Genomic DNA, 16387 nt, shown 5'->3' with positions numbered 1-16387 from the left:
CCCAAACCTTGACGGCCACCTTTAAGCCCACGCCAGCCAGCCCCCCGAGGTGGGAAGACTCAGCACCTCCCACGAGAGGGAGCCGGGGTTACCATAGGTGCAGTTACAGCAGAAGCGGATGATGAGGAGAATTTCCATGGCAGCCTCTGTCCCCAAGGCTGCAGCCTGTGGCCATCGCTTCCCAGCTCCCATCGGCAGCCCGCCACTCAGCCACCTTTGCACGCGGCTGCTGCACAGCCTCCGGAATCAAGCAGCCGCCTCAGAGTGCTCTTCTCGCAAGGGGGAGGGGAGGGGAGGGGAGGGGAGGGGAGGGGAGGGGAGAGGGAAGGAGGGGAGGGAAGGGGAGGGGAGGGGAGGGAGAGGAGCAGGCGGGAGGGGGGGGAGGGGAGCTAGCTGTCCCTGCATCCTAAGGAGGAGCACGTTTGTAGCTGGCTGGCTGCCGGGGACAGAGGCTGATTCCGTGTGCGCAGCGCTCACACACGCACGTGCACAGGCTCACACAAGCAGGGCACCGTCGCCCACAAAGCCAGACAAAGGAAGGCGACTGCTACCCAGCCTGCCCCACGTACCTTCCATGGTGACGGACGTGTGGCTGTCCTTGGAGTCCTTGGGACCTTTCACTTTGAGTTCCTGCCAAACAGAGGAGAGGGGTCACTGCCTGGCCGTCCCGGGCCCGCCCATCCCCCTGCGAGCAGGGCGGGAAGAAGGATCCCACACCCCCGGGTACAAAAGACCAACAGGCAAGAGCCCCCTCTGCCTCAGTCACCTGGACTCCCTGAGCCACACCCCCGGTCCCCGGGGGGCCTCGTGGAGGCCAGCAGCAGGGTGTGGGGGCTCTAGGTACGACTGGACTTCGATAATGGTGCTCCTCAGACCCTGTCCCCCTAAGCCACCCTCCCCTGAAACTTCCAGAGAATGAGCGGCAGCAAGAGCAGGGCCCCCGCCCCCACCCAGCACCCGCCAACACTTAGGGGTGCACACATCAGCCCAGGACACACAAGCAGCTGGTACACCAGCTGATCCTGGGGGCATGTAGCAGCTCTTGGGGTACGGAAGTGAGGGGTCCCACACACCTGCACAGAACAGGGGGGGAACACCTGGGTGGTGCACTGGGGCCAAGAGGCTGCGTCCCCCCAGGGCAGTCCGAGCTCCATCTTACCCACATGGGGAGAGACTCCCGCCCCCCCCCCCCCGAAGCCTGTGCCAGGCCTTAGAGAGGAAACTGCAAGGAAGGAAGAGCCAGCACCCCCCAGGGTCCCCTGCAAAGTGACCGGGAGTGAGGGCTGGACAGACTCCAGGGGCAGCTTCTCTGAGCCAAACCTTTTACCTGCCCTTAGAGGCCGCGCCTCCAGCCCTTGCTAACGGGCCAGTGTGCTGTAACTGGAAGCCGTAATGCAATCCCCACTTCCAGGGCTGAGTGCACAGATTCGGGGGGGGGGGGGGGGGGGGGGGCGCAAGGGGGGTGTGGGTGGTGGGAAGGCGGGAGGTGTGAGGTGAGGCCAAGGTCAGGTACCCGGGTGGTACTGCCCGCTCTGCCTGGGGGGGAGGAGATGCTCAGACAGAAGGGAGAGGGGGTTACTCAGCTCCTCCAGGCCGTCTCTGACTGGTGTCTGGATTCCCAGCTTTAGGAATTTTCCTCCCCCCCCCCCCCCGCCCCCGCCAGTGCAGCCCAGAGGTATGAAGTCACTCGCTGCCGTGGAGAGAGGGCCTAATTGCAGTAATTAAGTGGCAGCGCCAGGAGGAAGCGCCAGGGTCAGCCCATGAGCCAGGGTGAGAAGCCACTGGCAGCGGCCACGGGCCTGGCTCTGCCCTGGGAGCCAGCAGGATGGGCAGTCAGGCCAGGATGGGCACAGAGGATGGGCAGTCAGGCCAGGCTAAGAGGAGACCCGCCCCCTCTGGACCATACAGGACCCAGGCAGCCCCGGCAGGCCTCTCTGAACACAGATCGGGGAGATCGGGTTTGTTCCCCGAGAGAACTGGGAGCCGTGCGGGGAAGCACCGTGTCTCCAGCCTCCTGGCTCGGCATAGAGGGACTTCCCTGCGCCTCCTGAGGCTCAGGGTGACTCACCTGACCCCTGGGTTTGGGAGAAGAAACCGAGCTCAGCCCTCCTGCTGCCCCTGGTGTTTGGGTTCAACAAGCCCAAGGCGGCCACCAACCCAAGTGCACGTGTTTCCAATCAGCTTTTACTGGTCATCAATTGCACGTTTTCACCTCCCACCGTCTGACTCTTGTGCTGCCTCTAGGTCCGTTCCAAACTTGTAACCCATCACTCCAGAAGTCTCATGAAAACTATGCTGCAGCTCACCAACCTTCCTAGCATCAGAGCATCAGACCGAGACGAGAAAGCCAAGGGTCCCGAGGGGACTGCGAGGCAGGGCCCCCAAACCTGCAGGCGGAGCTCCCCGGCCCTGGGACCCGAGGCCCTCTGGCCCTGAGCTTGGAGCTCGGTGCTCGGGCTGTGAGGCCAGCGGCTTGGGGCGGTCACGGGCCTCTTTCTGGCTAAAAGGGTGAGTGGAGCTGTGCTCCTGAAGGATCCCAGAGCCCGCCCTGCCACTTCCTGGAGAGACAGACATGTCGACGGCAGACAATGCCACATCTTTGCCGTGCGGAGGAGCACGGAGGGAAGGCTGAGCGGCAGCAGCAGGACAGGCATATGTCCAGCTAGACCACGCATGTTTCAAATGTGTGGCCCGCCGCCCGGGAGCTTGACATGCTTGAGCTAGAGGATCTGCTACGACTTCTCCACCTACGTGGCCCTGTCCTCTCTGTTTGTGGGATTGCAAGGATCTGAAAAGACCACCTCGCCCAGACTTCCTTGAAGCTTCCTGGCATAAACATCACCTGGGAAGGTTATTAAAAATAGACTCTTGAGCCCCACCCCAAACCTTCCAATTTGAAATTCCCGGGAAGGTGCCTGTGTCCCTGTGGTTTTTATCAAGCAAGTCTGGCATGAGTTGGAGGGATCCAGACACCTCATTCTATAGAAACAAAGGAAGGGAAGTGACTTGCTCAAGGTCACTGCCGTGTGGGAAATACTGCCTTTTTCCTTTGCTTTTTTGTTTTTGCCTCCTCTGTTCTAACACAGAAAAACCTACAACAGAATGACAAAAAAAATCAAACAAATAGGTGTTCTTACATGAAGAGGGTAAATGTCAAGTGCAAGAAAGCAAATGTCAGGCTAAGTGGGACCCATCAGGGGAACCGTTCCCCTAACCGGAAAGCAGGAGAGGCCCACAGGCTGGAGGCCCTGAGCAGCCCCCAAGGCCCTGAGTCGGGGGGGGGGGGGGCGGGGTGGCCGTGCAGGGCGCTGCTCACCTCGGAGATCTTCTGGAATTGGTTGTTGGACTGGCTGCACTTCTCCGCTGTCTCCAGAGCGACTTTATAGTTATCCACAAACGCTTTGTACACGCCAAGCTGGCTGGCCTGCGGGGAAGAGAGAGAGAGAGGGGGGCAGGAGTGGGATGGGGAGAGAGGATTAATGAATGGATGGATGAGAGCTTAACCAGAGCACCTGGAGCTCCCTCAGCCCTGAAACTTCTAACTCGGATCCAAGGAGCTAGCTGGGGACATTTGGGGAAGGCAGGATGCATATACTACAGTATTCCGCTGAACTTGACAGTTTCCATGGAAACTAGCTCAGCCAATAAGGTTAACAAGGGGGTGCTGGGGGTTAGGGGGAGCAGGATAGGGTCTTTGTTGGCACGCTAGAAATCCAATTCATCAGCAGCACTTGGCTTTATTTAGCATCATCAAGGTCTCTCAAGGCTTGAAGCCCCTTAATGCCTGACACCTCTTTCACATCCTGGAACTAGCAGGGAGAGGCAGGGGAGGAGTGGGGTGGGCACGTGTGGGTGTGGCCTGCTCAGGGTTCCACTCCCCATGCTAAGAGTGAGGGACTGCATTTAAAGGCACAGTCCCCACTTCCCTCAGCCTCTAGGTCCCTGTCCCGTGGTCCTCAGCCTCCGGAGCCAGAGGCCCTGCCTCCCGGCACATGTGCACGTGTGTCACACTGAACCTAACACAGAGCTTTGCATGACTCATGACCACACAGAGCCTCGCCTCCTCTGGGAGGCAGAACAGCTGCCATCATCCCTTTCTGCAAAAGGGGAAACCGAGGCACGGCCACTCAACTCCGCAAATATTTTCGGGAAGCGTTCTCTGCGCTGTGCGAGTGCACGTCCTCTTCAGGGAGCAAAGGGTGGACATGGGAGTTAAAACTACGATAAAATACCATTTCACACCCTCCCATCTGGCCCACATTTAAGCATTTCATGGGATCAAGGGTTGGCAAGAGTGTGGGGAAATAGGAGCTTCTACAGACGGCTTGTGGGGTGTAAATTAGTACCGGACAAGGGCTCTAATGCATCCTCCTGTCCCCTTTCCCACGAGGAGGATAAAGGCTGGGTGCCCAGGCTGGAACCCAGCCCTCCCATCCCACTGCCTAAGGGAGTAGCAACACTGACAAGTTTCACAACAAATGTTGACTGAATTGCAAAATATAGGAATAAGTATATATATGTGTGTGTGTGTGTGTGTGTGTGTGTGTGTGTGTGTGTATGTATACTTATGTCCGTTTAAAAAGTACGTGCAGTGCCATAAAAAGATACAGATATGTAGTAACACACAAACCGCAGCCTAGGAGGACACCCATCAAATGCCCGCCAGCGGCTGCTTGTAGGTTGAAGGGAAGGACAAGAGGAAAGGGGCAGGGAGACTGACTGCATCTTCGTCTGCAATGCCTTATTTCTTTAATTAAAAAGTTCTGCCATAGCCCCGGTGGGTGGCTCAGTTGTTGGAACGTTGTCCCACACACCAAAAGACGGCGGGTTCCATTTCCGGTCAGGGCACGTATGGGAGACAACGGATCGATGTTTCTCTCACATCGATGTTTCTCTCTTCCTTCCTCTCTCTCTAAAAATTAATTTAAAAAAATACATCCTCCGGTGAGGATTAAAAAAAAAATAAGTTCTGCCATATATCTCCAGAGCTTAACACCTGTGAATTCTGGTAGGCGAGCACAGAGTTGTTAGCTACATTGTTCTCCGGATTTTCTGGTTTCAATGTTTTTCAGTGACGGAGCAAGGAGGTTCCGCTTCTCTGGGGCTTCCTCAGGGCTCCTACCCAAGTGCTGGGAAAGTGCCTGCCCTAAGCCCTACCCTGGACCACTCTGCTTTTTCGCCGAATCCGTGTGCTCCTCAAGCACCCAAACCGGTGAGGCCAGGAGCTGAAGCAGCCTGGGCAGAGACGGAGCACGAGGAAGCTGGCGGTGGGGCCCAGGAAAGCCGGGGGGCGGGGGAGAGGGGGGGAGACCTGGGAGGCTTATGGAGAAGACAAGATCAGAGCCATGCAGGTCTCAGCCCCCAGACAGGCCAGACTTGCTTCCTAAACCCGAGTAAAAATCATTGCTGCTCTTCTTCCAGATGTGCATTCTCCTGTCCCCTTTCCCAGGAGAAGGATACAGGCTGGCGCCCAGGTGGCAACCCTCCCCTCCCATCCCACTGCCCACGGGAGTAGCAGGAGGTGAACCAGAAACAGGAGCCTGGGCAGAAGGCCTGAATGCAGGGGTCACCGGCCATCCCAGGCACTGTCATCCCCACGGGACACCCTCCCTACAGGGCCCAAGGCCCGGCCTGCCAGGACTGTTGGCTGGGAAGTAGATGTTGCTTGGAAACAGCAGCCGGGCACTGGGGTGATCTCATAAAACAAACAGCAGAGATGCTAATTCCCTTCGCTCCAGGATGGATAATCAAATACCTGGAGACCAGCGGAAAAGCAGCTGCCTCCAGACGCCTGGCCTGCCCTGGCTCGGCCCGGCCCTCCCAAGCCTGCAGCCCCAGGGGCTTCAAATGTGTTTGTGATGCTGGGGGAGGGAGGGTGGGGAGCACACTCATGACCAGGCCCATGGAGCTGGGACCAGAATGGGAGTCCCTGGTGACAGCAGGGTGCAAGTGACAAAGATAAACAGAGACAGCCCGTCCACTCTACTCCAGGGTATGCACCCCCCACCCTCTCATTTGGTCTCTTCTGCCCTCCTGAGGTCTACAGAGGGGCTGCCCCACGCCAATCGGCTCAGGTTCCTGGGGCCAGGCCGGAGCGATGACTGGGTGTTCGCCATCCCTGAACTGAGGAGTACTCTGGGGCTGCCAGAACCAGAAGCGTGGAATTCTCTTGCAACAACACCTTCTGGGGACCTCTTCCTAATAGTAATAATAATAATAGTGACAATAACAACACCAGTATTGATAATGGCTAACTACTGAGCATTTACTAATTTACTATGTTCCAGGCCCTGTTCCAAGCACTTTCCAGGTATTCCTCACAAGAATCCAATGAGGAACCCGAGGCTGAACCCTAACCCTAACCCTAAAAAAAAAAAGAATCCAATGAGGTAAGTACTGTTACTATCCTCACTTTTACAGACGAGGAATCCAAGTCACAGAGAGGTTGGGTAAGTTGCCTCAAGTTACAGGTTTAATCTGTGGCAGAACCCAGATTCAGACCCAGCTGTGACCTTACTCTAGAAGCTGTGCTTGTCCCTACAACACTGCTGGTCTCTCGGGACAGACCTCACACCCCGTGACGCCTCCCTCAATGCCCTTCCACGTTCTCCCTAGTCCCAGTGTACTCACTCCCTCACTCCCTCATTCACCCACTCACTTATTCACTCATTCATTCAGCACTGGGCTGCTTCTGGGGGGTCTAATGAGCTTATGGTTTTGGGGAGACAGGCAGTTATAGTGCTCACGGAGGGGATACCATAGGGGCTGCATGTGGGGAGGGCTTCTCCAAGGAGGTCACTTCTAAGCTGGGAACTGACGGGGAGAAGCCAGACCAGATAGGGAAGGACATTTCAGGCAGCTGGAGCCACAAGTAGAGAGAGGCCGAGAGTGCCTGCCGTGTGCACTGAGAACAGCAAGCTCAGGGTCAGGGGCACAGGGGGCGGGGAGGGAGCAGCCAGAAGCCCGGTGTGGACAGAGGGTGGCCTTCGAAGGGTCTCCTAACCATGTCTCAGCGCCCAGTCTTCATCCAGTGGGCAAGGGCAGCCACGGAAGGGATTTAAGCAGGGCAGACCTGGCCAGGAGTTTCGATGACTCTCAGTAACTCTCCTGTTAGCTAGACGTGGGAGGTGGATGGGAGGTGGGCCTGGAGGCAGGAGCCACTCACGGGGCTACAGCTGTGGTCCAGGTGAGGGCCCCCGAGCTGGTGGAGGGAAGCAGGTGGCCACGAGCATCAAAGAAGAGGACTGTGGCTGGCGAGCATGTGTAGAAAAGGGAACCCTCGTGCACTGCTGGTGGGAATGCAGACTGGTGCAGCCATTATGGAAAACAGTATGGTGTTTCCTCAAAACATTAAATATGGAGCTGCCATTTGACCCAGTGATCCCACTTCTAGGAATATATCCTAAGAAACCTGAAACACCAATCAGAAAGAATGTATGCACCCCATGTTCATAGCAGCACAATTTATAATAGCCAAGATCTAGAAATAGTCCAGGTGCCCATCAGTAGATGAGTGGATAAAAAAGCTGTGGTACATGTATACCATGGAATACTATGCAGCAGTAAACAAGAAGAATATCTTACCCTTTGAGACAGCATGGAGGGACCTGGAGAGCATCATGCTAAGTGAAATAAGTCAGTCAGAGAAAGACAAGTATCACATGATCTCACTCATATATGGAATCTAACAAAATAAACTGATGAACGGAGTGGATCCAGAGACATGGAAGCATGGAACAGAGTGCGCAATCTCGGAGGGAAGGTGGGGGAGGGTGGTAATCAACCAAAGACCTTGTATATGTTTATGCATAACCCATGGACGCAGACAGTGGGGTAGGAGGGCGGGGGTTGGGGGTGGGCTGGAGGGAGTTGATGGGGGAATCAAAGAGGACATATGTAATACTTTCAACAATAAAGATCTATACTAATAAAAGCCTTGGGGGTGATCAGGCCAGCAGGGGAGGGCAGTTGGTGGCAATCAGGCTGGCAGGGGAGCGGTTAGGGGGCGATCAGGCTGGCAGGCAGGCTAGTGGTTAGGAGCCAGTGGTCCTGGATTGTGAGACGGATGCCTGACTGCCGGTTTAGGCCCAATCCCTCGGGCCTAAACCAGCAGTCAGACATCCACTGAGAGGTCCCAGATTGGAGAGGGTACAGATCCAGCTGAGGGACACTGCCCCCCCCCCCGTGCACAAATTTCGTGCACTGGGCCACTAGTTTAAAAATAAAAAAGAAGTGGACTGTGTAAGAGTGAGGGAAGAGGGGGCGGAGGGAGGGCAAGTGCCAAGTGGGGAGTCTAAGGGAGTCACGGATGGATGGAGGATGGGACGATGGCAGCACCCACCGAGACAGAGGCAGGAAGAACAGCAAAGCATTTCAGACACAAGGAGTTCAGTGTTGAACATGCTGAGCTTAAAGCCCTGGGAGTAGTCAAGTAAGAGTTTTCTCCAGTGTAAGAAAGTGGAGGCCTGTCCACCACTCAACCAGTCCCACCATCGTGGTGGGGAGGGGGGGTTTGGAGGTAGGGGGAGGTGGAAGAGAGGTGCTGCTTCCCACCCCCCACCATTCACACTGAGAACAACGGCCACTGACTCCCTTCCTTCCCATTGGGCTGGCAGGAGTTATGTGGGATGAACCCAGGAGAGAGCCAGGCGGGGGACCCATGGTTCTGACCTGAGGGTCCTCCAGGGGACACAGCCAGACACAGACACAGAGCGAGGACAGAAGGCGTTGCAGATGCTCTGGGAACTAGAAGACCTCAGCCAGCCTTTCCCAACACGAATGCTACCCCCTCAGCCTCTTCCCTCCCCTGCACGCTGGGAGGGCTGGGCTCTCGGGCTTTCCAGGGTCCTCAGAGCAGGCGGTAACTGACATAGTCTCCCAACGCACCACTTCATTCCAGACACCGCGCTGAAGTGTAGTGAGCAGTCCCTACCCATCCACCAGGCACGTGCCCCTTTGTCAGCTGAGGGAGAGCCGACCTGAACCTCAGCCAGGAGCACCTACTAGTAGGCACACGGCCCGCCTCCAGCATCCCTAGAACACCCTAGACTTCACGGGGGGAGGCCGGGAGTCAAGGCCCCAGGCCCACCCAGGTTCCCCCTAAAGCAGAGGCCCCAGGCTTCCCTCAGGACTCGGGAAGCTTCAAGGAGACCAGGAGGGCGGGGGCTGACTGGCCCTCACCCACACCAGCAGCTCCCCCGAGGCCCCGGGGAAGGACCCTCTGTCAACGGGACACTCACCAGCTTCTGGAAGAGGTGGCCCATGGTGACCTGGCTGTCCCACTGCTGCACCTTGGGGCAGAGGTTGTCGTAGAACTCTTTGTGGATCTCGTAGATGTCCTGGATCTTGTAGAAGATGGTCTCGATCTGCTGGATGGTGAGCACGGGCTGCGAGGTGGTGGCTGTGGCCTTCAGGGGCTTCATGGGCTGGGAGAGAGGAGGGGAAAAGGGCGGCAGATAAACCAGAGTGTCGGCAGGCCCAGGGCACCGATTAGCCCTCCCTTATGTCCGAGTTCTGCCTAGGCCAGCGGTCGCCAACCTTTCGGACCTCACGGACCACCGGTTGGCGTCGCTGGTCTAGAAAAGGCCACGGACGGCAGGGCCCCTGAAGCGTGGTTCATGGGATGTAGCTGCTGTCACCGGCCCCGGCATGTGCAACTGCAACGAGAGGGACCCTGACAGCCAGCCAGAGCCTGCCTGGCCCAGCAGCCCCGCCAGGTCCAAGGGGTGGCACCAGGACACATTTCCTGCACCCCTCAACGCCCTGAAGAGCCCCCGGCCTCCAGCCTGTATTAGGCTCGCTTTTCGGTTTCAGAGGCTCCACGTCTTCTTTCCACAGTGGCCCACTGCTCAGCCACAAGCTCTTGTCGCACTTCAGTGGAAGGGACCGAGAAAGAAAACATGCTTCTAGGACTTGGGAGTAGAGTCTTGAAGAGACCCAAGACCAGTCTCGGCTGTTCTGCTATTTCAAGCTCCCATCACTTCGTCCAGAGACAGCGAACAGGTGGCACACAGGCCACCGCCGCTTCCTGTGCCTGTGGCAGACATCGCTGCGCGCTCACAATGATCTTTCTCACGGGGCCTGGTTGTAGTCTCAGACCCTCTCTCAATGCCCAGGTTGACATGTAAGATGAAACCTATCTGTCATCTCTGTTGCCTACACCAAGATGCCCCACGGCCTGAAGGTGGAGAGGGTGAGATGACGGGCAATAACTCAGGACGATCCCCCGCACCGGCTGGGAGCTGAAGCCATCCATCACCTTCATGCCCAACAGGAGCACTGTGGGATAATGGGGCTTGTGTGTATTTTCTTCAGTATGATGTTCTATAGTTCCTAAATCACCTTCAATGAGTAAACATTAATACCTAGGATAAAAAGGTATTAAAATTCATAGCCCGGCCAGTGTGGCTCAGTGGTTGAGCACTGACCTGTGAACCAGGAGGTCACGGTTCGATGCCCGGTCAGGGCATATGCCCAGGTTGTGGGCTCAATCCCTGGTGTGGGGCATGCAGGAGGCAGCCAATCAATGATTCTCTCTCATCATTGATGTTTCTCTCTCTCTTCCTCTCCCTTCCTCTCTGAAATCAATCTATATATATAAAAAGCCAGCGACCGGAACGCCAGAATGACCAGAACAACTGGTCGCTATGATGACCACTGCAGCAGGCCAACTGGCCCAATTAGGGGTGGGGCCGACCGGCCAACCTCCCATGCCCCCTTCCTTCCCTCTTCCTCTCCCCACCCCCACCAGCCCGGCCCCAATCGGCCCCCATTGGGGCAGGCCAGCCGGACCCCAGCTGTGCACAAATTTGTGCACCAGGCCTCTAGTACAAATATATTCTTAAAAAACACTATTAAAATTCAAGCTGAAACCAAACAACTGATCCTGAAGGATAAAGAGCTCCTCTTTGGTTGACCTTCCTTCAGCCCAAAGCCCTGCAAGATGCCCAGACTGCACCCCAAAGGCCCCCCAGGAGACAGGGTCTGAGAACCTGCCACAAAGAGAAGGCATGGGAGGGGCGGGCATGTTTCCCGGGAAGAGAGAAGCCGGAGTCAGACGTGGCTGATGTGTGGCAAGAGGCCCTTGACGTAGTCTGGGTTGCTCTGGAGACCCAGGAACAGCAAGAAGTTAGGGGGCAGGTGTGGACTCCCTGGAGCTGTTCCCCACTGTGTCCCAGGATTAGGTCGTGAGCTTTGCAACAAGAGAAGCCTTCTGGCAGGAAACGGGCGACGCAGTGCTGGGCTGGAGGGAGACCTAAGAGATGGTCTCTAAGAGATGGCCCCCAGCTAAGCTGGCCACAGCAGCCGAACTCCCAGCCAAGCTTCACTCCACCCTCCCATCTGGTGGGGGCAGAACCCAAGTGTGTCCACAAGAGGAAGTTCCATCCACTCAGACACCCAGACAGTCCTCCAGCTTCTGGCCCCCTCACCCTCTCAGCTCTAAAAAAGCCCAGACGTGATGAAAAAGGCAAGAAAAAGCAGAAGCCCTCCTTCTGACCCTCTCAGCGCTGAAACCGACAAACCCTTCCTGTCCAGCTCCTCGCTAGGGAAGCCGATGGGGCTCGCCACGGGTGGTGCAGGCCAGGCAGTGCGGGTTTGAGTCCCAGCTCTACCACTTCATAGCTGTGGGCAGGTCACTGCGCACCTCTGGACCTCAGCAGCCTCGTTTGTAAAACTGGGATAACGTTACCTTCTTAAGAACTCTGATGGGAAGATTAAAAGCCATTATTTATATAAAATAGTGAGTATGTACCTGGCACATAGAAGGCAATCAAAAATGTTAGCTGCTACGATTACTACTCACCCCACAAATAATGTACCAAGTGCCTAACAGCGTGAGGCTAGACTGGGGTGGGGGGTTTGAAGGCGTGTGTCCCAGGATTCACAAATCCCTGGCCCCACGGAACCTCATCCAGTAGGGGGGACAGACAGGACACAAGGAAGTGACCAAGCACATAATCACACACACAGGCACTGGGGGAAGTGGGAAGGGGAGGCCCTGAGACACGTGCTGAAGGGGCCATTCACCCTGATGTGGAAGCGAGGGCCAAGGGGACCGCATCCCAGGCAGACTGCCTCAACGCCCAGTCCCGGGGCAGGAACAGGCTAGTGAGAGAGACGCTGGGATACAGCCAGCGGGCCTGTGCACAGGGGGAGGAGAGGGACCTAGCGCGGGGCTGGAGGGGTGGGCTGCGGCCAGACCATGCAGGGGAAGGAATGCGGCTTTTAACCTTTTGCACTCGGATGTCGAGATTAAAATTACTCTTTGAATGTATCAATAATTTGAAATATAAAAAAATCCAAATAAATAAGTTTGTATGAAAAGAAACTCCAGTTTTTTATTCTACGGCCGCGCTTTGTAAAATCTGGGGTATTTAAAAAATTAAATCCCGAGTAGAATAAAGGAATTGAGAAAAAAGCAAGCAAGTGCAAAGGGTTAAGCCCAAGCAGTGATCTGGCTTTCCCTGGAGGGGTTGAAGCAGGGGAGTGAGTGATGGGGTCCAATTTTCTTTTCAGGAGATGATTTTTATGACTCACGACCCTTGCTCTAGAGAATACTCTATTTGGGTAAACTGGACCAACACAAATGAAATATCTTAGTGGACAAAAGCAAGACAGGCCATTACATGACTTGGACTGCAAACACCAACGGACCTGGCCTCAAGGTTGTGCTGGTGCAACTCGGAGGGCTTCACGGAGGAGGTGATAGGAACAGGCCTTGAAGGTTGGGAAGATCTGAGTAGGTGGAGGGGCGGGGCCTGGGTAAGCATGCCGGGCAGGGAGACAGAAGGAACCAGGAGCCAGGAAAAAAGGAATACTGTTCTCCCAACCCCCTCTCCCCTCTATGAAGCTGTGGCCACCCTCAGCTTCGTGGCTCCCAGCCCTCCATGAAGGGTACAGAGTGGGCTCTCAGGATCACTGTCGTAATTTATCCTTATTCCTTCTACCCAGGAGCCAGGGGAGGGTCCAAGTCACCGCAGAGCCCCAGAACCACGCCTCCCTGTCCCTGCCACGTCCATCTCCACCGAGGAGGGGCTGAAGGAACAGGGAGAGAAGCGTCCTGGGAAGACACAGGAGTCGGGACTTCTCAGAAGCTGCTGGGGAAGCACTCATGTGCCACCCACGCAGGGACCCGACACAACTGCTCTGCTTCCTCCTAACCGTCCCACTCTGTCTGCAAAAGGGGAAGCAATGGGCGCTCACCAGCGGCGGTCACACGGACAGGGCCTACACTTGGGCATCAGACGGCTCTCAGGACAAGGCTGGGGACCCTTGGTCTTAGCCCTGATTTTACTTCGGGGGGGGCGGGGGGAAGCACTGGGTATGTGTTCCTGGCTGGCCGGAGACCCTTGAAGGCAGTTTTTTTAATTATTATTATTATTATTATTATTATATTTTTTAATCCTCTCCAGGGATATTTTTCCATGGTTTTTTAGAGAGAGTGGAAGGGAGCGAGAGAGAGAGAAACATCAAAGTGAGAGGGACCAGATGGAGCCTACAACCTAGGCACATGCCCTTGACTGGAATCGAACCCGGGACCCTTCAGTCCTTGGGCCAACGCTCTGTACACTGAGCCAAACTGGCTAGGGCGGCAGTTATGGTTACCTGGTGCACCCCCAAATACAGGTCTCAGTGGTTCGGGCGACAGGCACAGGCCACCCAGCACTGCTCCTGTGCCAGAGCGCTAGCCTGCCAGTCACCCCTCTAGCAGCCCAGCTGCAGGGGGCTGGGGCGGGGGGCGCTCTACCTATCAGGGCAGAAAGGGAATCTTCAGGAGGGTCCCCAAGGACCTCAGAGCCAGCCCTGGCTCTCCATTTCCCACGAGCGGCTTCTCAGGAAGACAGGCCGGCGGGTCAGACTCCCCGTGGGGTTCACACTGCCATCTGTCTGCTCGGTCCTCCAGCCCTGCCTTTCGAAACGGGAAAGAAGTCGGCCCACTTCCTCTACCTCCCATCCCAGAAGGCCTGCGGCTGCCGGCCAGGCCTGCTTACCAACTCGCACCTCAACCTCCTGCTCCCTGGGGCCCAGGCAGTTGGGCATTGGTAACCTATTTCACAGATAAGGAACCTGAGCCCACGGGCCTCCTGGGAAGGACAAAGCAAACTGCCAGAATGACAGTCTAAGGGAGGAGGGCCAGTGGCCTGGGGTGGGGGATGCTGTAGGTGAGGGTGCAGCCAGATGCAGAACCCAGCTCCTTACTCGGGGGCGGGGGGGGGGGGGGGGAGAGTGGGAGGAGAGGGAGGAGAGGGGAGAGAGGAGGGAGGAGGAAGGAGGAGGAGGAAGCAGAAGGAGGAGGAGGAGAAGAAGAGATACAGAATGACATGAATTTGGTTTGTCTCCCTTCCTCCACCTCCCGCCCCCAACCCCCTCAGCCCAGGCTCTCAGGTAATCGGAGCCCCCCAGGAACCTGGAAGGTTCCAGATGACCAAGCCTTGCCCAGCCAGCAACCCAGGGGGCAGGAACAGAGGCTCCCGTGGGTGTCCCTGTGTGTGTCTGTGTGTGTACACAGACTTAGGTACACACACCTCCCCGCTGGCATATCAGGAAGTGTTAAGCTGAGAGCAATCACACCCCAAGAGCTGAGCTGTGGGGATGGGGGTGGGGTGATGAGAAGATCTGGGGGTGTGGGGAGGAGGGAGCTCAGAGAGGACAGATTTTCTTCTCCTCTGAGCCCCTTTGTCAGCTCACCCCAAAAAGCAAAGGGCTTAGCTACCAGGTAGCTGAGAGGGGAGGGCTCCCAGTTCAAGGAGGAGGGGAAGAGGGCTTGAGTCCTTATTTCGGAGGCACAACATCTGAGGCTGTGGCTGGGGAGGGTCCTGCCCCCTCTTCCTGGAGCTCTCCAGCCTCCCACAGGCCTCCTAGCTGATCCCGCCCTCTCCGGCCTCTGCTCAAGAAAGAACCAATCAGGGGCCCAGGATGAGCAAACTGGGGGGAGAGGCGGGGCCGGGGCCTCAGTTTTTGCCTTTGGGGCAAGAGCTGTAAGAAAGGCAGGGCAGGGAGGGGAGCGCCTTGGCCCCTAAATCTGTTGTTATCTTTGCCAACAAACGGAAACTCAAGTCAGGCCCAATGACAGATAAGAAATGAGAATTCAGGCCTCCCCTTCCCTCAGGGAAAGGCTGTGTTGACAGAGACAAACAGGCCCTAACCTGCATTCTCGCCCGGCACTGGAGAAATAATAGTATCAGCTAATACTTGGGCTCTTTCCTAAGAGCTTCCCTTACACACTCCTAGAATCCTCACAGCAACCCCTTGAACAGTTAAGTCCTCAGTGCCTTTGATAGGTTCTGTGGCTTTAAGCGGAACTAATTTTACCATAGGCTAATTGACATAAACTAGAGTTAAGTCTCTAGCAGTGGTTCTCAACCTTCCTAATGCCGCGACCCTTTAATACAGTTCTTCAGGTTGTGGTGACCCCCACCCATAAAACTATTTTCGTTGCTACTTCATAACTGTAATTTTGCTACTGTTAGGAATCGCAATATAAATATCTGTGTTTTCCCATGGTCTCAGGTCGCGACCCACAGGTTGAGAACCGCTGCTGTAGAGCCAGCAGCGGTTGAGCCTAAGACCATCAGAAAACCTTTTTTTGAACTCCTTTCAAATACGTATCCTTTTAGTAATGATAACCACGTCCCCGAATTTTGGTACAGTTATTCATAGTTTGTAAGGTGCATTTCACATGTATCTGTGTTTTCCGATGGTCTTAGGCTGTAGAGCCTAAGACCATCGGAAAACACAGATATTTACATTACGATTCATAACAGTAGCAAAATTACAGTTATGAAGTAGCAACGAAAATAGATTAATGGTTGGGGGTCACCACAACTTGAGGAACTGTATTAAAGGGTCGAGGCATTAGAAAGGTTGAGAACCACTGCTCTAGGGCATCTCATCAACATTATAAGAAGCACCTGCTGTACTAATATTAGTATACCCAGTTTGCAGATGGAGAAACCGAGGCGAAAACGTTCATTAATCTGCTGAAGGCCTAGAGCTAGTAAGTAGTCAGGGGGGATGGAGAGCCCGACCCCTCTTCCTCTTTTGAATTCCTTTCAAATACGTATCCTTTTAGTAATGACAACCACGCCCCCGAATTTTGGTACAGTTATTCATAGTTTGCAAGGTGCATTTCACATGTCTCTGGCTGGCCATCTGCCTGTTCTCCCTCCTTCAGTTAATACAGGGTGTCCAAACAAAGTGTATACACACTTTAACAAATTTAATTAATCACTTAATTTTCATCCCTTTCCAGGTTTAACTGATTTGAAATAATGGGTGAAGCCAGACTAAGTTTTAAACAAAGAAAATTTACCCTAAAATGCCACTAGACTTTTTTTTTTTATGGGGACACATAAAAGAAAAAGTTTATGGTACAACACTGGCAACA

General features: G+C 55.4%; 1 protein-coding gene across 3 annotated transcripts in view; it reads right to left on the bottom strand.

The window, feature by feature from the left end:
* The window catches only part of ABR (ABR activator of RhoGEF and GTPase), a 187868-nt gene that overhangs the window by 58211 nt on the left and 113270 nt on the right, over positions 1-16387 (bottom strand). For all 3 annotated transcript variants that reach the window (XM_079798863.1, XM_079798864.1, XM_079798865.1), the window contains 3 exons: positions 9240-9425; positions 3317-3424; positions 570-630 (listed from right to left, as the gene is read on the bottom strand). In XM_079798863.1, coding sequence (XP_079654989.1) covers positions 570-630; positions 3317-3424; positions 9240-9425 — 355 coding nt within the window. The remainder of the gene's footprint in view (positions 1-569; positions 631-3316; positions 3425-9239; positions 9426-16387) is intronic.

This window comes from Cnephaeus nilssonii (assembly GCF_951640355.1).
Source record: "Cnephaeus nilssonii genome assembly, chromosome: 19".
NCBI lineage: Eukaryota > Metazoa > Chordata > Mammalia > Chiroptera > Vespertilionidae > Cnephaeus > Cnephaeus nilssonii.
The sequence above is the reverse complement of the archived record's forward strand: the minus strand, read 5'-3'. Positions and strand labels throughout refer to the sequence as shown.